This window comes from Pygocentrus nattereri, chromosome 3 (genome assembly GCF_015220715.1).
Source record: "Pygocentrus nattereri isolate fPygNat1 chromosome 3, fPygNat1.pri, whole genome shotgun sequence".
NCBI lineage: Eukaryota > Metazoa > Chordata > Actinopteri > Characiformes > Serrasalmidae > Pygocentrus > Pygocentrus nattereri.
The window spans coordinates 38279164-38301457 of record NC_051213.1 but is presented as its reverse complement, the minus strand read 5'-3'; the positions used below and the strand labels follow the sequence as shown (position 1 = coordinate 38301457).

The following is a 22294-nucleotide window of genomic DNA, read 5'->3' as shown; positions in this document are numbered from 1 at the left end:
CAAGCAAACAAAAACATAAAAAGGAATTACATAATTTTAATATTACACTGATTATATTTTTCCTAAATGTGTATGCAATGACTAAACAACTAAAATTACATTCAATCTGGTGGTGATTTAGAAAAGGCTGTTTGGTCAGACGTGGTTCACCAATTAAATGGGACTTTAACTGATTTTTCAAAACTTCAGGGAAATTCATTGTTCACAGTGGTGGTGATGAACCAGACATCTCTAGAAAGCTACATCAGGGAATGCTATTACATGTAATTACATTTATATAGGGTAGATTTGCTATAGATTTGCTGTTTGCTATAAGGTTTGGGCCTAAAACATCTTCAGATCCATTCAACGTGGAGATGTACATGCAGCCAAAATATTCCCAAAGAACACATTTTTTCTGCTTTAAAACCATCAAATCGTAGATGATGTGTTTGTTAACTGGAGGTTCTGGATTTTAATTAAAATGGCTATATTTGTGGTGTAGATGTTACAGTCCCATGGTTCCTACCACCCTCACTGTGAACAGTTCTGAAGTGCAGAGTTTCCTTAGAAGAGCACATTTCACATCAAATCACTCTGACAAATTTGTTTAAATCTTAAATATTGAATAATACTGAATTTTGTAAATAATTGGAATGAAATCCACTATATCCACTATGATTAGAGGCATGATGGGTGTCAGTACCATGGCTGATATCAGCAGAAAATTCTAGATTGGATATCAGAGGGGAAAGAAAGAATGAATGTGATCCTGTCCTGTAAGAAATCTGCCCTGAAATAACACACACTCGCACTGTGTGATGTGGTGTATTTCTTGCTCTGGGCTAGTAGAGTGTTTGAGTAAAGCATAATAGTCTGTTTTTAGATATTCATCTTAAGTAAAGCAATTCAATAAAACATTGCTCATTTTAAAGCTTTGTAGCTTTTAAAGATGAAATATTTAGATCAGTGTCAGCCACTACTCAAGGTTTCAGTATCGGTATTGGAAAAGAAAACATAATATCGTACCATCTGTAACTGTGACTACTGAGATGAGACTGATGAGGATAGAAGATTTGTTTTTGTCTTCCTGTCAGTCAGTAGTTACGGTCTGTGTCGACATCGGTCTGAGTGTGTTTGTGAGATAACTTGTTGATGCATCACTGTGCGTGTGTGCCAGTTTCCTGGTGCACTGCTCAGTCACCTGGCCTGATTGGACTGTCTGGTTGGCTCATGTGATTTTCCGTAGCGTAACCTTGTGGGATTAATGACAAACACTCCAGCAAGGTGTGACTCCTGACACACTCGACTGTTGTTCTTTGCGGAGAGTCTGTTTTTCTTGTTTTGATCATGGATCTGAAGTGTGAAACTATATCTGAATGATTAACTTTTGCTGAACTTTTCAAGGAAACAGAAGAAACATTGTGCTTGGGCTGCATGATATGGGAAAAAGTACCAGTTATTGAGATTTGATTGCTTCATATTACGATTGCAATACAACTAGCAATAAGGCCTGGTTCTCCGAGGGTGCAAAAAGCATACATTGCAGAGGGAGGGCAGATTTACTAAGAGACTTTTCCGAGTCTTTTATTACACTTCACTGGTGGGACTGGCCAATTTAGTGGCTTATGTGCTAAAAACTTTAATGAAAATGACCATAACCACAGCTTCACAATTAATGGATGACCAGCACAATAAAACCACATGTTTTGCTTGTGTGCATTTTGTTTCAGGTTCAAAGCATGGCTTTGTAGTATTTAAGACAATAAAACATTCTTTTGATGCGATACATCAGAAACTTCTGTTTCCAGCAGTGTTTTGGGATTTAAAAAGGAAACACTTATAAATGCACGTACAATGAGGCATAAGAGCAGCAAGGGTCCTGTTGATCTTATAATTTGTACTTAAGGGCCATTCTACATAATTAGTAAAGCACAACAGACAATTTTTTTAAACACCAAAATAGAATTAGTGGCAGAGCAAAGCCTTGGGACATCTGTCCTGTACAGTTTGTTAGAATTTTTGCACTCTTAGATAAGCTATGGGAAAAATTTGAACTCCTTCCTAAGACCAATGCCGCAGTATGCCATAGCTTGTGTGTAGGTACGTAGAACGGCTCTGGTGGGGTAGTATAAAGATTTATTAACCTACATAGTGACAGTGTATTGTGCTGCAGTTAGCATCATCTGTTGTTACCATATTGGAGGTTTGCTAACATAAAGGAAATTAATCTAACATAGCAAGCAAGCTAACTGTCATAGACAAATATCTTAAACAAATACATGCCATTGTGTTTATTCATGAGAAACAACATTCCTTCATGCTTTTTGTGATCATCTCCACAGTATGACGTATTGCAGTAGGATCATAGACTTTTTGTTTTTGGTTATATAGTCATATATAATATGATTACATATCAAAATATTATATTTTTAAATAATCACACACTTTTCTAGCCCATTTATTTTTTATTTTGTTCTGGAACCAGGCCTGCTTGAAACTATTATTATTATGGGCCCATATTCTATACTTTTTGTGCTAATGATTTTTTTTACAACCTCTCTTTATCCCTTATAGTTAAAAAGACTGTTTTTTGTTTCTGTGCTGTTAAGGCTAATAAATGTAAGTGATCTGCTTAGCAGCACTGGATTATAGGATGAAACACTCTTTATAACTTCTTTGTGAATAGGCGAAGCTAAACTGCTGGGTTTAGTGTCACTAGAATATGTTTGAGAAGAAAAGCACTAGCTTCTCCTTTTCTAATCAGCATCCTAAAAAGCAGCATTGAATTATTCTTTTCAATATGTGAAATTCAGTTGGAATGAGCACCCTTTAATCATGGCTGGTCAGTGCCAGATGCAGTCTCACAAACAAAAATTTAGCCTAATTTTCTCTCTCTCTCTCTTTCTCTCTCTCTCTCTAGAGTCTGTAGAGTGATGCAGGTGGGCCGCCGCTGGACGGAGGTTTTCAAGGACGCTGTGGCTGAGACAATTGCAGAGACGAGCCAAGAGTGTCTCCAGCCAAGAGTGCCCTGATGTCCGTGCATCAATTCACACCACGATCACGGCCCCTGGCCATCAGGAACGGCCTCAAGTACTTCTCCTCCTGCCCTTTTTTCTTTATTTAAATAAGTACATTAATGGCAAAGGTCAAAATTTTGTCTTTGTTCAACCTTCACTTCATAGAACCAAAACAAGCATTTGGTCAAAAAGTTCTGCCATAGCCTAAATAAGCTAAGACTGGTCTGATGTCTAATACGTTCCTCTTTAGTTTTGTACTGGAGTTATGAGGTGAACGTAGGTGACAAGTCATGGAAGTTTATATTAGAGAATGTGCAGTGAAGAGAACAGCCACTCAAAAATGTCTTCCAAGATGCTAGATGTTCCCAAGTGAGTCTAAATGTATATTGAACAAAATCATAGTCTGAAAATGATTAATCATATTTAGATGGAGAACAGCATAAATATTCCAACAGTGCTGTTATATTTTTAAGCTAAATTTGCACTTCAGTCATAGGACTTTCTAACACTTTCTGCACTTATTGTCTTATTCGTGACATCAGTCAGTATGAACCATTGTATTCAGCCAGTGAGCTGATCAGCTCGCCAACCAGTCAGAACTCGATAGCAGTGTTGTTAGCATCCTGCTGCCCAAAACATGTTTACAGTGTAAGAAGCTTCACACCATTTATTGAGGACTTGTTTCTGGGTGCCTTTGGCGTTTTGCAGTCATATTTTTGGTATAATGGGAGAGATACGAACTGGCCTGGCTCCCCTTAATCTAGCTCTGGAAAAAAACATAAGGTGCACACCTGGACCGTGAAACCACTGTTGTACCTATGAGGGCACGTTTACATTGTTTGTCACTTTATGAAAAATGTCTCTGCACAGCACATTTATTTCTAACAGTGTAGCATCCCCCAATCTCTGGGTATTTGTGTATTTTACTAAGTAATTGTTATTGTTGAACATTATTTTTCTTTTTTTTTCTTTTTTTTTACAGCTCTAAAGGAGAACTCAGACCTTCATCTATGCCCTCCATACCTAATCCCTTCCCTGAACTCTGCAGTCCCTCCCACTCCCCAGTTCGGATTGGCTCCCTAGTGGGAAATGCCACAACCTCTGAGGAAGACACTCATGTAAGTGGGCCTTGCCTTTTACAGACAGTTTAGAGACAGTACAGACATTTTGGTAGCTAGCTAGCTAGATAGCTAGACAGACAGACAGATAGATAGACAGAAGGAGCGAAAGTAAGTCTTGCTACATGAGACATAAACAAATCTATAGATTTAAAAATTTCCGTTTGAATGTGTTTCTGTTTGAATATTTAAATCAATATTTACCTACAATGTAATGTAAAGTAGTCATAAATGGGAATTTAAAACTGTGTATGCCAGTGAATGGCAAAGGATGTTCAGTGCTTTGGAAGTGATTTACTGTGCTTTGGAAATGATCTGGGTAAAATTCAGGTTCTTAAGTTGTTAAAATGTTCTTTTGCTTCTGTTTTCAGTATCTCATAAGAAAATCTCTCTGAATGCTATCCAACAAATTGTGACAAAAGTAAATTATTTTATGTTGATAAATTCATGATTATAGGCTAATTTTAAAGCAAATGGCTCCAGTGATGTTTGGTAAATACTTTAATACAGTTTAGAGGTGACCTTATAGTGTAGCTGCAAGGCAAACACACACTTACATGCAGCCATACATACATAAACAGTCTGTGGTCTAGGTGAGCAGCGGTTGCCCACGGTAATAAAAGTCGACAGTGGGCACAATAAGGAGACTGTGCCAGGTCAGCCTTTGGGCAAAACAAACTGTTCCAAGCACACACATACACAACCCAAGCACACACACACACACACCCCTGAGGGCATTGTTTTTTCTGCACTACTTCTCTACACACACTCAAACACACCCAGCATGGCATTAAATATAAATGCAACCCTTAAATCGCACGAAAGATGTCACTCAGACACACGCAGACAGTTCACTCAGCCGGAGGAACTGGTTAAGTTTTAGTGTGTAAGTGTGTACACAGGCATGTTTGCCTGAGAGTGTTTGACAGCTCAGGAATACTAGTTCATCTAGTTTGAGCAGGGGAGCTTCTTTCTCTCTCTCAAACAAAAACAACAGCAGCAACAACAACAGCAGCGCATTCATATGGCAGCTTTTAGGCATTGAACTGTACATCAACATGCTTTAGAACAAATAAACAACAAACATGAGAGAACAAAATATAACACTAAAAAAATTTAATTTTTAAAAGTAATATCCAAAAAAGTTTTACGATAGAAAAGGAAATAATTGTATTACATTTTACATTTTACTAAGTTAAAATTTGTATTATTACAATTAAATGTATTTATTATAGTTGATTTATTATACAGAAGTATGTTATTATAATAGAAATGTTTTTATAATAATATAATTATTTTTATTCCCTTTATAATAGTTTATTACAATTCAGCATATAATTTTATTGTATTTGTCATTTTCTTGTAAGAATTTAAAAACTGTAATGATAACATATTTTTATTATAATAAAGTAAACATTATTATAAGATCAAAGGTATTATTAGAAAAATTCTTATAAATGTGAAATCATTGGTAAACCGATTGCTTTTCTAATAATAAACATGCTTTTATTTTAATAGTAACTCCTAAATATCTTATGATAATAAACTGAGATTTGTTATAGTAGAACTTGAAAGAATAATTTTCTTATAATAAAAATAGTTTTATTATAGTAATTAAAAAAAAAATATATATATATATTTTTCTTAAAGTAAACAAGTTTGTAGTTCAGCAAAGTATATTCTCCAAAAGTTTATTTAGGTTTTTGCTCTGAAATCAAGGACATTAATAAGGGGTTTGTCCCTTTGTGCTGCAGTAACAGCTGCTATTCTCCTGAGAAGAGTATAGCTACCAAAACTGCCACTCCAGGTCATCCCAGAGGTATCAGATTTAGCTCCATCACTCCACACCCTATGCTGGGGGGCTTTATCCCCTTGTAGCTGACGCTTGCCATTGGTTATGGTAAGCTTAGGCTCATGTGCAGCTGCTCGAGAGCATCCCATTGTGTTAGCAATGCATTAGAAATTATATTATGGAGATTATACAAGCTGTGTGTGCAGTTGAACACCTGTGTCAGCAGTGGGTGAACCTTAGTCACCAAATTCACTAATTAGAAGGAGTTTCTGGAGACTTTTGTACAAAAGCAATTAAAGAACCTCAAGAAAAGATAAACTAAAAAGGCTATTTTTTAAAAATAGCATATTGCTGTTGTCGGAACAAACCTTGTATCTTCATTTTTGCCATTTTTCAGTTTTTCTCGTAATGTGAAAATGCCTGTTGGCCTTTACAGTACGTGTAATTTACATCATGAATGGACCAACAGAAGTGACCCAAAATGACTTGTAAAAAAGTCTTGTTCCATTGACTTACATTGAAAGTTACGTCTATTTTTTCCTTCTCCTGTAAAGTTACCATTTTGGAGATACGAGGTTTTGTTCTGACAACAGCGATATGTATCACTGTAAGTAAAATGTATTTAGCCTAAATTACCCCAGTAATAACGAACAATCATGTACATGCACAATATACTGTATAAAAGATGCTTGTCATTGTCTATCACAAGAAAGTCCACAAAACATGTCATGTATTAAGTGCCGTTATTAAGTAATCATCTCACTGAAAGGCTCAAGACAACAAAAAGATTTCCCATCCACCCATCTCTCTGTCCTCTTTTGTACTCATACATCTTGTTACACAATAACATACAAAAGAAATGAGACCGAGGCATTTCTGTCTCTACGTCACAAAGAGGACAGAAAACAACGAGGTGAAGAGTGTCAGACAGAAGTTGAGCTTGTGATTTTTTGTAATTCTTGAGTGTCTTTAGAAGTCATGTTGACTGATTCTTGGCTCCTGTTAAACATCTTGTCTTAACTGATGTCTTGTCAGTGATGCAGTCAAAGATTTTATCTCCTTTAACTCACTGAATTCCATTTAGTGAATTACATTCAGAGTGATTTGATGTGAAATGCTCTAATATAGAGAAGCTTTATGAGTCAGAATTATTTGCAGTGGTAGTAACAGAAATCAGACATCTGAAGCATTTGATATCTGTAATAGCTACATTACAAAAAAGGTTCAGAAGTTGGTTATGAATGCAATGCCTGATGCTTGAGGCATTGAGTTCAAATAGTTGTAAGATAGGATTTTGGCTTAAAGTATATTGCCCTATAATTGACGATATAAGACAAAACACTTTCCAAAGAAGTCGTATTTTATCAACATCACATAAAATGTAAACACTCAGATGACAAATAGATTCACTGGTAGTTTTACATAATAAAACTACCTGTGTCTTTCTCCACACTGAGCCATTCCACATCAAAGCAGCCTAAATTAGTTTACATCTCAAATACTGAATTGGGCAGAAATGTTGAAAAATCGTTGGACTTCTCCTTTAAAATCTGCCCCCAGAGTAGTTGTCATTCATGCATGTTCTTTCTAGTTAAATTGTATCAATGTGTGGAACAGCTTTGTCTGATACTGTATTTTCTATCACTATTTAAAAGAAGCTTCATGTTGCTGTTGCTTTTACTACTGCACTGTAATATACTGTGATATACTGCACCGTGAGTTCTGTGATCATTTCTGAGTAAGTGTATGTGATCACAGTCAGAACTCAATTCAGATTATGTTCTTTATGTAGCTTTGTTTGTGTGTGTAGGTGGTGAGAGTGTTTGGAGAGGACACTCATAGTCGTTCAGTGCTGGTATCATCGGGGGCAACGGTGCGGGACGTGTGCCATATTCTGGTGCAGGCAGCTCATTGCACAGACCAAGAAAACTGGGCTTTAATTGAGCAACACCCTTCACTGGGACTGGGTAAGTCTGGATCGCACTGTTTCTGCAATACTGTTATGTCTTAAAGTGCCTGGACATCTCCATGTCTGCTGCAAATCAAGGGTTTTAAAGGACACATACCCTGTATTTTCGCCACATCATTAGAAACCCCTAGCTCCACCTTGCTGGTGTACAGTTTACACCATCACATTCTACAGTCCACTTATGATTGGTGCTCCAGGACACATGTTAATGCCAGAGGTATACAGTGCATATGTTGTATCTTGGATGCTGGTCAGCAGCAACATAAGCTATAATGTTGTTGACCAGGAAAACTGGCATATGTCACGTTTTAGATACTTTATGCTGGTACCATGCTGGACCAGCTAACCCTACACTAGCAGGTATAAACCAGCATAAACCTGGAACTTAAGCTGGTCTGTACTGATACGGTACATGGACTGCATAGTGGCCAGTGAATGGAAATTTTTGGTGCATCGACACCAAATGTGGACAGCCAGTGTAGGTCAGTGGCTCTGAAACAGCACGCATCAGCTTTCATTATGAAAAAACCTAAAGGAACTGCCCAAAATTGGAAAAAAGTCTAGTTCCATTGACTTACACTAAAAGTAAAGCACATATATATAAAATGTGTTTTTGTTTGTGTGTTTATGTGCTCATGGGGCTCATTGTTTTGTTTTAGAGCGCTGCCTGGAGGACCATGAAGTGCTGGTGCAGGTGCAGTCCTCCTGGCTACAAGGTGGCGACACCAAACTGCTCTTTCGCAAAAACTACGCCAAGTACGAATTCTTCAAAAAACCAGCGGTATGAACAGAAATGCTCCTCTTGTTGTTGGTATTATTAACCTTTCACCATATGGAACCACAGATATAAATATCTGCTTACATCATTGCTGTTACAATCACTACAAGTGCATTCTCTGCCATTAACTTCAGAATAACACGCTCATTCTGAATAACCTTGAGCACTTTCACACTTCACTGTACTTCCACGTAGGCAGTCGTTTCAGTTATTTCAGTGCTCTCATGAAACGTGACAGCCCGTCACCTCCTCTTTGTCTCCATGATCCTGTCAATCCTGTCTGTGGGAAGGGGGAAGGGGTTTGGATGAGTCCAGCCATGCCTAAACTTACAAACCAAAACTGTGCCATAGACACCAATACATAAGCTACACATATCTATATTGGAGTTTTTCCAAATTTTAACATGAATTTGATCAGACAAAAGGCTGTTTTGTCACAGAGCTGGCTTACAGAACATAAAAAGCCCAACTGAAATTGAAAAGGACCTTGTTACATTCTTAGTTCAAGTCTCTGGTCAAATTAATACTTCTCAGTAGTCATAAAATAGAGTTTCTTCCACTTTGGAGTCCTATAAAATAAATTTATTGTATGTATACACTCAAACAGGGTCTCAGTTAATCTGATAAAATAGTTACAAGCAAATGGTCTGAGTTGGTTTGAAGATTCTGCAAAAAGAGGCTATACATGACAAAGCCATCATACAATGCCAATTTAAAGATAAAATGTGTCCATATTACAGTGACCTTGTGTGGAATATGTTTCCATTATTCTTAGCTACATAAGCCTCATAGCTCCTATGCAAAACAAAAGTAGCAAACTTCAGACACCAAGCATGTCTTGGCTGATTGATTGTGTTTGGTATAAGGGGAATTCACTAACAAATTACTTGTCTGTACAATGCTAATGTGCATGTGGCCACTTTTGTAACAGCTTTCCTTGTATTATTTATGCAGCAATATTTCCCAGAGAGCATGATCTCGGACAGCACTGACGCCAAGGCAGAAATCAGCTCGTCTCAGCTCATCCAGGTTGGTATTTGGAAAACATGTTAAATAACACACTTAATGTCCCTTTTCTGAAAGCACTATGTTGACTGTGTGTGTCTGTCACTTTTGTCTGTGTGTAGAGTATGTTGAAGTGCGGTTCATGTCCAGAAATTCAGGGCTATCTACATGTTAGAGAAGCAGGGAAGAAGTCCTGGAAAAAACTTTACTTCATTTTACGACGATCTGGACTCTACTGTTCCAGCAAGGGGTCATCTAAGGTCTGAAAACACACACACACACACACACACACACACACACACACACAAACACACACACACACCTTGTACAGTTTCACTGGGGTGGTCTTTGCATTTGGCAAAGGTCGGCAGGGGGGGGCAAAGGGCCCAAGGGTCTGGGTTTGGCGATTGCCAGGAGAACGGCACTTGTCTGACTGCATTGTGCCAAGTGTAAAGTTTGGTGGAGGGGGGATTATGGTGTGGAGTTGTTTTTCAGGAGTTGGGCACGGCCCCTTAGTTCCAGTGAATGGAACTCTTAATGCTTCAGAAGACCAAGAGATTTTGGACAATTTCATGGTCCCAACTTTATGGGAACAGTTTGGGGACGGCCCCTTCCTGTTCCAACATGACTGCACACCAGTGCACAAAGCAAGGTCCATAAAGACATGGATGAGCGAGTTTGGTGTGGAAGAACTTGACTGGAGTCCTGACCTCAACCCGACAGAACACCTTTGGGATGAAATAGAGCTGACATCAGTGTCTGATCTCACAAATGAAGTTCTGGAAGAATGGTCAAAAATTCCCATAAACACACTCCTAAACCTTGTGGAAAACCTTCCCAGAAGAGTTGAATGTGTTTCACACTATATAGTAGTCTGAAGCACTACACCCTGCAACTTAAAAATTTTCAGCCGTGAATGCTTTTTCAAAAACGCCCGATCGCAATTGCTGGGAAAACCCCAAACTTGGCAACCCTTTGTTTTAACATATTTTCGCTTAGAAGATAAATAAATTATGTAATTTCACTGGGGGTGTTTAAACATTTGCATACATACTATATACTATATATTATACATATGTGTGTATGTGTGTTCAGGAACCTCGGCATCTTCAGTGTGTAGCTGATCTGGAGGATCTCAGTGTGTATACAGTGTCCAACAGTCGAAAACTCTACAGCTCTCCTAAAGTGCACACCTTTTCCATCAAGGTAACTTATTTATGTCACCAGTAACATTGATTGAATATGATGTTTAGAACAGTGAACAACACGGTAGTTAACCGTCCAAAACAAACAGATTGACAGTGCGAAACCTACAGTGATTATTATGTTTATGTTCAACACCTTTCATCTCCATTTACATATTATTTCAAGATATATTACTTATTCTCAAAAATCATGATCTCAAAAAATGATCATGTCACACCCAATGGGTAGGGGTTTCTAGTCAAGTCGTGGAGTAGGTGCACTCTGTGGCTGTGTCTCAAACCACATGTACAATACTAAAAATCATGTTTAAGTTAGCACAACATCATTGCAAGAAAAAAACAGCTCCAGACTTAAATTTTTCCACCTCCTTTAGTGCAATGTGGTTTCTTAAATTGTACAAATACGTTTTGGGGCTACTGTACTTGTCTTCATGTGTTTTGTTTTGTGTGTTTCAGTCTTGTAGAGACAGATTTCGTCCTCAGGATCTTAAGCTGCTGTGTGCAGAAAATGAACAGTGCAGAACCTGCTGGATTACAGCCTTCAGAGTGTTCAAGGTAAAGACACAATATTGTAGCAGTGTCACCTGGTTTTATTCATTTTCTTATGTAATGTTGAATACATATTGCTGTAATCTATTATTTGTACTCTCACTGTCCATTTTATTGAAAACACCTACCTTGTACTTCTCCTTCAACCTTATAGGCGGTGGTGTAACCATAGGTACACCTGAGTGGGCCTGACTAATCAAGTCAAATGGGGACAGGACATTCATTAAGCTGCCCTTTTAAGACGATGGCCAATCAAATCATTATGTTTTCCACCAAGCTCCCCCTTCTTTTTTCTCTGTCCTCTATTAGCAGCTGCTGTTTCAGCCAGTGTTTTAAGTCAGTGTTTAAATGTTTTTAGTCATGGTGAAAAGATGTAATAGAGTATGTCTTTTTCAAACCTTTTCCAAAGCCAAAAACAAATTTAAAAAACGTCACCAGTTTTCTGTGAATTTAGTACCTATGATGGCAGAATGTTCCAGGTAGATCTAGGTGTGGACTTTCAGCTACAGCGTCATAACATCTACACATTTGGTTTGTCTTAATGAAAATAAAACTTTGTGAGTTGGGATCCAACATTGATGTGAAGAGCCATCAGTGTCAGTGTCACCGCTAGGCTGAAAGTGGCCACCACCCAAAAATATCCATCCAAGAGATGCTCTGTGGTCAACTGACTGCTGATGAAGGGACAGTTGATGGCTAATATAAACTGTGCAACAACAGATTGGCTACACTTTCTAACTGTACACCAGCAAGGTGGATCTACTATGTGGGAGTTTCTAATAAAATGAGCATAGATCAGGGGTACCCAGCCCTCTCTGGGAGCAGGATTCAGTACCCCTGGTGTAGATAGTTTTTAACTGTCTGTTTTTTGTGTGCATTTGTGTTTCAGTATGGGAAGCAGCTTCAGTGTAATTACCTGTTATCACAGACAAGTCCCAAACTGCAGATCCCTCCACGAAAAGACACCAAGGTACATACATACACAAGCAGCGCAAGCACAGATTCTAAATACAAATCTCACCACAACAAATCACCAAGGAACAGCATCATTTCCCACCCTGTTTTGGGGTGGGACACCCAATATTTGGAAATAGGCACACATGCTTGCTGCAAAACTTCACACTCTTAACAGTTATCCTCCACAGATCTGACATGTTGACAATTGTGCCGTTTTCTCTTTTCGCAATATTTTTCCCCATTTATGGGTTTGGTCAGCCTTTTAAAATTCTGTGTCCTCTTCCACTCAACTGTTTCTGATTTATTCATCTGGGCTCACAGTGGGAGGAGGGTGAGGAGTCAATGGTAGCAATGGATTTCTCAGGGAAGAGTGGAGGACGAGTGATCCTGAACCCTCAAGAGGCTCAGAGTGCAGAGCAGGAGGAAGGCTACAATTGGAGGGTGAGTGTGTGTGCTTGTGTAAGTGTATCTTACTGATGGTCTTCCTAAAGACCATCTTCTGCTTCATTTAGTTCATGTGCAGTCAAAAGGGTCATTAGATACGAGGTCTTCATTTTTCAACAAATAAGATTTCCATGCAAATTTACAGACATTTCAGTAACTAAATATTTTTTAAAAATCAGTAGTTAGTATGTCCACTCTTCACCTTTATAACCGATTTTATTCTTTTCAGGAGATTTGCTTTAAATTTTTCAAAGAACTCTGCAGAGAGATTTTCCCACACCTTCAAAGTTCAGTCTTAGAAGCTGGCTGTATTTTTTGCTTCTCAGGATCCAAGTAATCCTTACATTCAATGATGTTGAGGTCTGGGGAAGTCAGTCCATTGTTCTGAGAGCACCAGCAGCTGCAGATCTTCTTCTTTTTTTGCCTATTTCCTTTTCTCAGTAACAGATTCTTGATAGATACACAACTTTTCAGACTCATAGTGTTGAGTTGTCTTCTCACAGTGAAAGGATGGACAAAAACACCCGTGGACTTTTTCAAATCTGAAGAAAGAATGACTTTCTGACTTTCTATCAAAGATGAAATCTTTTGCTGTTTATCTGATAGTGACAGTTTTGGTGGTCTGTGGGGTCTTGCACAGTTGTTAGGAGTTCCATTTCCTCTATATCTCTTATTTTCCATATCATGAAACTCCTATTTTCACTTTTTTCACTTGACTTTTCCCTTCCTTATGCAACTAGATTATCTTACATCTAATCTCAGAAATATATCCTAAAAAAAAACTACTTAATGCCTGGTTTGACTGGAAATTAAGTTAATGGAGAGGGTCTCTGACTTTTGAACAGTACTGGGTATATATACAGTGGTACATACACATACACTTGTACCTGCAGCACACACACTACCATGAAGTCACTATCGTGGTGAGAATGGTTTACTTTTCAAATAATATAAGGTAAAGCAGTTCTGTGGGCAGAAACTGACCAGTGATCATTTGGGGTAGAGCAGGGTTTCCCAAAGTTGGGCATTCGAGCCAACGTTGACCCACAAGAACATTTGATTTGGCCTGCCTGTAGGTTGTATAACTCTAAACATAGGGCACATGCTTTCATACAACTTTTAACTTTTCATTTTTATCCTCTACTTTTTTTAATTTAATTTTTGCAGTACTTCTGGTAACAAAGCATGTATTTTAATATTAAGAAAATAAAATGAAATAATCAATAAGTAAAATAAAAATGACAATGAACATGAGACCCTATCTTTTTGCTGAATTGTTATCTGAAAGGTACAGGCACATATTTCATTTATTGATGAAAGAGTTGTGCACCTCTGAAGTAAAGGGTGGCTAATGAGTCGTGCAGCAAGAGATAAGCTGCAGTCTGTAACTGCACATCTGTATAGTGCAGCTAAAAGGTAGGTAGCTGTGGTCAGTAAGTGGAGGTACAAGGTAGGGGCTCCTAATAAAGTGGATAGTATTTTTTGAACAGTTTCAGAGACATTTTTATGTTGTTTATAGAAGAGAGAGGCGCTACGCTACAGCCTACCAAGCAACAGTCAGGGATCACGAACTACTGGTGAGTCTCACTAGCCGATCACACAACAGCACTGCAATACAGCTGTGGAAAGACAAATCAGAGGCTTTCAGTTCCTACATAAACGCCCAAAGAGTTCTGAGGGCAAGCACTATAGTTTAATGTTGTGTTTTAATATTGTATTGTGTCTTGTTTTTGTCTGCAGCTGTGCATCATATTCAACCTTGGTTCCATGGCGGCATATCCCGGTCTGAAGCCGAGAGGCTTTTGGAGGAGCAGGGTCAGGTGGATGGGTAAGAATGACCTTTAACCCATCGCCCTGGTGGTCAGCATGCAGAACTTTACAGCGATGTACAGGGATGATGGGATTAGTTAATGGATGTAACGTCTACCATGTAGTCCACTGCAAAACTTTTGGGTGCCCCTGATCAAATGACATGTTTTGTTGATTTTATGAGTGAAAATAAGTTAACCCATCCTCTACAGAGAACACAGTTCTGCACATTTTAAATGCATGATTACTGTTTATTTGTTGAATTTGTGCAAACATTATGGCTCATTTTTTGTATTTTGTATTTTATGTTTTATTTTTTCCAAAATGTTAAACTCAGCAAAAAAATAAATAAATAAAATAGAAATTATGCACTAAAATTAGCTGAAAAATACATGGTAAGTGTAAGTTTGTTCCCTGTAGAGGATTTGTTGGCTTATTTATTTTCAGTTAGAAAATTAACAAAACATGTCATTTAGTTACTTCAATTGGAAAGTGTTAAAAATCAATTTAAAATCAATTAAATAAATAAATAAATAATAGTAAGTTACATTTATATAGCACCTTTCACAAACCCAAGTACCCTTCACATAGCAATGAAAAAACAGTAAATAAAACGTAAGCAGTGGAGGAGGAAGAAAAATGCTCATTAAAGTCTTTAAGTCAGAATCATTCAGGTTTATTTGTAAGTACTCAGCTAGTCATCATTGTTTGTATATCCAAAACTGGTTGAAGTCGGGTACCAGTGTTTGTCATTTTCGTGAGAATAACATTATTATTATTATAATATAATATATTATAAATATAATTATAACTTAGATTCCTTAATGATCGCTCAAATTTCCAAATAGCAAAGAAAGTCCATAAACTTTGGTTAGTTAGCATGACAGTGGCTAAGAAATGATTGGTTCAGCGCTGATTTGCACCTCACAAACTCTCAATCAGACAAGGGCTACAGATTCTTCTTTATAATATTCATCTAAAAGGGAAAATCAAGCACAACATGCTACTCTTTGGATGTGGAGCGGAAAATAACAGCTCTTAAAAACCTCTTCAGTTAAGCAATCACCTCTTTTTGTGTCTAACCTATGTTCATGTTTAATCGGATTCTCTTTCTCCTATGAGGGCTGTGTCTTAAAGGGGGTGCAGCAGGAGGAAACAGACTTTTGGCTCTACTTTCAAAGTCAAACTTTGTCAAAAACTTTGTAAAACTGTAATATAAAAATATTTTTTTAAAAATCAAATAAAAAAAACAACAACAAAAAAAAAACCATTGAATTATGAAAAAGAATTTTACAGTGATGCATGCAGCTCTGTGATTTTAATACATATGTGAACCCCCCTCTCTCCCTCTGTCTCTCTCTTTCTCTCTGCAGGATGTTTTTGATTCGGGACAGTCAGATGCATGCGCAGTGTTTCGTGTTGTCTCTGTGTCATAAACTAAAGACCAAGCACTACCTCCTCATTCCTGTGAGTTCAATCTGTGAAACAGACACTGTTAAAGGAATGCTCTGGTGATCTGCCACGTCTGCAGTGTACAGTTGAATACCACAGACAGAACATGTCCAAAAGGTAGCAAAGCAATCCAGGTGCTTTCACTGACAAATCAGAACGAAATGATACACAAAAAGAGAATTAATAATGTAGTGGTCACTGGTTTATGTAGATCTATAGACTGCAGTAGTGACAGTAATGACTGTAAGAGTAACACTATCACTAGTTGTTAACAGTGACTGGTCTTCATAGATCTATTTCTCATTTGTTATTCTGACAGGCTTCCAACACTAATAACACTATTATTGGTTAATCTGAATATCTCTGTCCAATGACAGGCCCATTTATTTTCGCTCACTGTTCTCATTCTTTATTGCTCTGGTTGTAAAATAATTTTAATTGGTGTCGACCAGAGGATGAGGGGTTGCCCTCTTCTTCTTGCTCTCAGGGAATTTTTTCTTCCACCGTCACCCTCAGCTTGCTCATTTGGGACATAGGGTGCCCCTGGTGTTTTAAAGAGAACTATATGAATACATTTTATATTGAATGTCAATGTGAGTAACTAAGCCAATGAAAAATAAGATGCTTTCCTCACAAATATACATAAGGAGAAAGAAAAATATAATTTGAAAAAAACTCAGAAGTTCCTCCTACCTTCAAAACACACGGGAGGTTTTCAGAATATCTCGCTCTACTGCTGCACCACTGTAGGATGCATATAGGCATCTCTACAACAGACATATCATATGCTTAAATGTTTCATTTTGGCTTCAGTGTCTCTTTAAGTGAAGGTTCTCTCTTTCCGTGCCTGACACTCTCTTTCTCTCTCCAGTGTGAGGAGGGTGGCAGGCAGTACTACACAATGGACGATGGCGTCACTCTTTTTATGGATCTGCTGCAGCTGGTGGAGTTTCATCAGATTAACCGCGGAATCTTTCCAGTGTGTCTCAAACACCCCTGCATACGTATTGCTCTCTGACCCCGACCTCTTCAAACTGTGCCTTTTGTGCAATTAAGCATTATACACTTAAAATTCCAAACTACTGTACGCAAACTGTTCTACATCCCTGCCCCAGAGGTGTGGTCAATTTTAAACAAGTTTTATCTGTTCCTTTTCCACAGCTGTAATGAAAGCTATGGTAAACAGCTACAAAACCTAACAATGTTTTTTTAGCACTTGTTCTGATCATTTCCAGTTTGCAGGCTCTTCAGGCAAGTTTCTGTTCACTTTCTGACCACTAGGTCATGCTCTAATGCAGTGGTCACTGACACTGGCCTGGGGTGTGTGTGTGGGGGGCGAGGGGGGTAATTCCTGCAGATTATAGTTTCAACCGTATTTGGCTGCACCTGTTCTAGTTTCTGAACTTCTTCAAACGTCCCTGATTGGTGGGATCAGGTGTAGTGTAGGTAAGGAAGGAGCAGCATGTTACATGCGGGTTAGAACTAAAATATGCAGGAAGGAAGATCTCTCGGAAGAAGGTTGGTGACCAATGTATTAATTGTGTAAATAGAGATTGTATATCCAGCTCCAGTACTATGTAATAGTACTGCAAACTGCTGCACAGTTTTATGTTTTAGCTGTACCTCAGTCACATCATTAACTAAAGATCAGGTCCCTCTGGAGCTGAATCAGATGTTAGAACAGGGCAAACTGTGGATTGCAGGACTGTAGTTGGGAAGCAGTGGGCCCACAGAATTGAAGCATATGTTGCGTGAAGAATTTTGCACAATGTTTTGGATATCAGAGAAGGAAAAAGCTTTTCTCTTTAAAAGGTAATATTTATGAATGTTGTGTTGTCTATTGTAACTGTAGACTCCTATGAACAATTTACATTTATTTTATAAAAATGTGTTTTACCATCTTAATCTGCAGGCAGGTATTTAAGTCAGTCTTCCATTGTCTCTTGGTTTTGTTTTTTTTTTTTTTCTTTTATGTAATGTTGTGGAATAAATTTCAGTTTTCTCTTACATACACGTTTACTGTCCACTTCAATGTAAATACTCTTATTGTACTTCCACTAGCTATTAGAGTGTACAGTTACACACTAAAGGTCACCTACTGATGCACAATTTGTCAGCCAGCCTCTACTCCATTTATTACTGGTCACTTTCTGACCACATGACCACTGCTGATATTATTTGGGTGGTGGGTGATTCTGAGCACAGCAGTGACACTGATGTGGCAGTGGTTTGATAATCTGTGTGGTCGTGTATGAGGCAGTTTTTATACATCAGAGTCACTGCTACATTGTGAGCGAACCTCCACCCAAAAATATTCAGCAAACAGCAGCTCTGTGGTCTGACTACTGATGAAGGGCTACAGGATGGCTTACATGACGTTTTAGGTTAAAAACCCAAAAAATGAAACGTTTACTCTGTTTCTTTGTGATGAGCTTTTTTCATGTGTTTTCTCAAGATCTTGAGTTATTCATATCACCTTGACACAACAAATGTTTTCTTGAGACTTTAAGATATTTATGCCATTACCACAGTTAATAATTAATGTTCTCAATAATACAATGTTATGTTGTGATATAAATAACTTGAGATCTCAAGAAAACAACATTTGTTGTGACAGTGACAAAGATCTTGAGATCTCGAGAAAACAAACAAAAATATCCATCACAGAAAAACAGAGTTTAAAAAACAATCCACAGTCTTTTAGGGCTTTTGTAAGTTTGGGTATTTTGATGTAGATACATAACCCCTCTCAAAACCACTGAGACAGCAAAAAATTTTTTTTTTATTGCTTTCTGTTGTTTTCCCTCGCAGCTGGATTAAAGAGTAAATATACAATAAATATCACAATATAGTACTTTTTGAGTATGTATGCAACACTGTTTAAGAATAGTCCCTTTCTTTTTAGAGAATAGTCTCTTTCCCGTTGGGCTGGAGGGGGACTATTTTGCCTGCATTTTTGCAAAATTACCTCTCCGCCATGAATAGCTGTTGTAAAATGACAAACTCTTCGAAAAACTACCACAAAACAATGTATCTAGCATCAGGCAGCTATATAATCATTTCATGTGATGTAGGTTTGAGAGGCATTATGCTCCTCAAGCATCTGGGTCCCATCACATTTGGCACTTATCGCAACCGCTCTGTGTTCGAAGAGATTTAGAAAGAAATGTCTGAATGCGGCCACAGGAGAACGTGGAGTGTCAAAGGAAGGTCAAAAGACTGAAAGCAAAGTTTAAAGAAACCAAGGACACTAACCAAAGAAGTGGCCGTGGCCGAATAACGTGCCCCTTTTACAGTGAGCTTGAACGCATTCTAGGTGATAAGCCCCGCTGACAACCATTGGAACCTCTTGATAGCTCCTGTGATGCTGCCGAAGATGAAACTGATGCCGCAGACTCCGGGAGCAGACCCACATCCATTGGGAGTAGTGAAGATGGCAAGACAGGTATGAGAAAGACGTGCTTGTCGGCTATTCATAGTTGTCAACTTTAACTTCAGTTTACATTACCTAAACACCACAGCAAGTTACTGTAATTGATGAGGATGGCTAGAACATAACAAGCAGTGTTTTTCCTGTTGCAAGCCAGCAATGTTTCATGTTTGCTCACAATAGTTGGCATGTCTGAAGGTGCTAAAATCTAGTTTTGACTGCACATACACCCACCGGCCACTTTATTAGGTTGCTAGAAAAAAGGTTGGACCCCCTTTTGTCCTTCAGAACTGCCTTAATTCTTCGTGGCATACTTTCAACAAGGTGTTTTAAACATTCCTTAGAGATTTTGGTCCATATTGACATGATAGCATCACGCAGTTGCTGCAGATTCGTCGGCTGCAAATCTATGATGCGAATCTCCCATTCCTCCACATCCCAAAGGTGCTCTATTGGATTATCTGGTGACTGTGGAGGCCATTGGAGTACAGTTGTCATGTTCAAGAAGCCAGTTTGAGATGATATGAGCTTTGTGACATGGTGCCTTATCCTGCTGGAAGTAACCATCAGAACATGGGTACACTGTGGTCATAAAGGGATGGACATGGTCAGCAGGTAGGCTGTGTCACTTAAACGATGCTTAATTGGTACTAAGGGGCCCAAACTGTGCCAAGAAAATACCCCCCACACCATTACAACACCAGCACCAGCCTGAACCGTTGTTACAACGCAGGATGGATGCATGCTTTCATGTTGTTTACACCAAATTCTGACCCTACCATCTGAATGTCGCAGCTGAAATCGAAACTCGTCAGACCAGGCAACATTTTTCCAATCTTCTATTGTCCAGATTCGGTGAGCCCATGCGAACTGTAGTCTCAGTTTCCTGTTCTTAGCTGACAGGAGTGGCACCCAGTGTGGTCTTCTGCTGTTATAGCCCATCTACATCAAGGTTTGACATGTTGTGCGTTCAGAGATGGCATTCTGCATTCCTTGGTTGTTATAAGTGGTTATTTGAGTTACTGTTGCCTTCTATCATCTCGAACCAGTCTGCCCATTCTCCTCTGACCTCTCATATCAACAAGGCATTTTCATCCACACAACTGCCGCTCACTGGATATTTTCTCTTTTTTGGATCATTCTCTGTAAACCCTAGAGATGGTTGTGCGTGAAAATACCAGTAGATCAGCAGTTTCTGGAATACTCAGACCAGCTGATCTGGCACCAACAACTATGCCACATTCAAAGTCACTTAAATCCCATTTCTTCCCCATGCTGATGCTTGGTTTGCACTTCAGCAAGTTGTCATGACCACGTCTACATGCCTAAATACATTGAGTTGCAGCCATGTGATCGGCTGATTAGCTATATGTGTTAACAAGCAATTGAACAGGATATCTAACTAGAAACGCAGGATAGTTGCGCAGCGGATACTATGGAAGTCGATACAAGGAACGAGAGATGATAAAACTACATATGGAAGAGTGCGGGTCAGTAACACGGTGGATTTGATCTTGTGGACCTGCACTGAATGAGTACATGTACATTTGTGGTTGTCGGGAAAAAAAATAATAGAGTTTGAGTGGTGGTGAAAATGAATTGGAGTCTATGGGAGAAACGAGGGATGGAAGAAAATGACAAACGGATGCGTGCGGGTCAGAACAACAGTGAATTCGTGTTTCGGGGCCTGCCCTGAAGTAGTGTATGCGAAACGGTGTTGTTCGGGCAAGCAGAAATACAGTAGATTATCATGCAATTTTTCACTCAATTAATTGTCCATGTAAACTCAGTGCTACCTTTTAATTAAAGTTCCACCTTAAATTCTGTGCCTCCTTTAATTTTGTGCTATGTTAGCTGAAGTTCCACCTTAAATTTAGTGCTACCTTAAAGAGAGTTCCATCCTAAATTTTGTGCCTCCTTTAATTTTGTGCTATGTGAACTGAAGTTCCACCTTAAGTTCTGTGCCTCCTTAAAAAGGTTCCACCTTAAACACTGTGCCACCTTAAATTTAGTGCAGTGTTGTTTGAAGATCCACCTTAAGTTCTCTGCGACCTCACAAGAAGTTCCATCTTAAAATCTGTGCCACCTAAAATTTATTGCAATGTTAATTAAAGTTCCGCCTTAAACACTGTGCCATATTTATCCATCCATCCATCCATCCATCCATCCATCCATCCATCCATCCATCCATCCATCCATCCATCCATCTATCCATCCATCCATCCATCATCTTCCGCTTCTCCGGGGTTCGGGTCGCGGGGGCAGCATCCTAAGCAATGAGGCCCAGACCTCCCTTTCCCCAGCCACTTCCACTAGCTCCCTGGGGGGGATTCCGAGGCGTTCCCAGGCCAGCTGGGCGATATAGTCATGCCAGCGTGTCCTGGGTCTTCCCCGGGGTCTCCTCCCAGGTGGGCTTGCCTGTAACACCTCCCAAGGGAGGCGTCCAGGAGGCATCCTAACCAGATGCCCGAACCACCTCAGCTGGCTCCTCTCGACGTGGAGAAGCAGCAGCTCTACTCCGAGACCCTCCAGGATGACCGAACTTCTCACCCATTCTCTAAGGGAGAGTCCAGACACCCTGCGGAGGAAACTCATTTTGGCCGCTTGTATTCGTAATCTTATTCTTTCGGTCATTACCCAAACTCATGACCATAGGTGAGGGTGGGAACGTAGATCGACCAGTAAATCGAGAGCCTTGCCTTATGGCTCAGCTCTTTCTTTACCACAACAGACTGGTAAAGAGCCCGCATCACTGCTGACCCAGCACCAATCCGCCTGTCAATCTCC

The 22294-nt window shown here is 39.0% G+C and overlaps 1 protein-coding gene across 1 annotated transcript; it reads left to right on the top strand.

Moving 5' to 3' along the window:
* The first annotated feature begins 2915 nt into the window (after positions 1-2915).
* Positions 2916-18084, top strand: grb7 (growth factor receptor bound protein 7). Its single transcript, XM_037536693.1, is given in 15 exon segments — positions 2916-2964; positions 2967-3072; positions 3982-4117; positions 7720-7876; positions 8538-8659; positions 9611-9685; positions 9784-9921; positions 10757-10867; positions 11323-11421; positions 12305-12385; positions 12694-12813; positions 14336-14393; positions 14557-14644; positions 15999-16092; positions 16949-18084. Coding segments are annotated over 15 exon segments (1581 nt in total). The 3' UTR covers positions 17096-18084.
* Positions 18085-22294: the final 4210 nt, after the last annotated feature.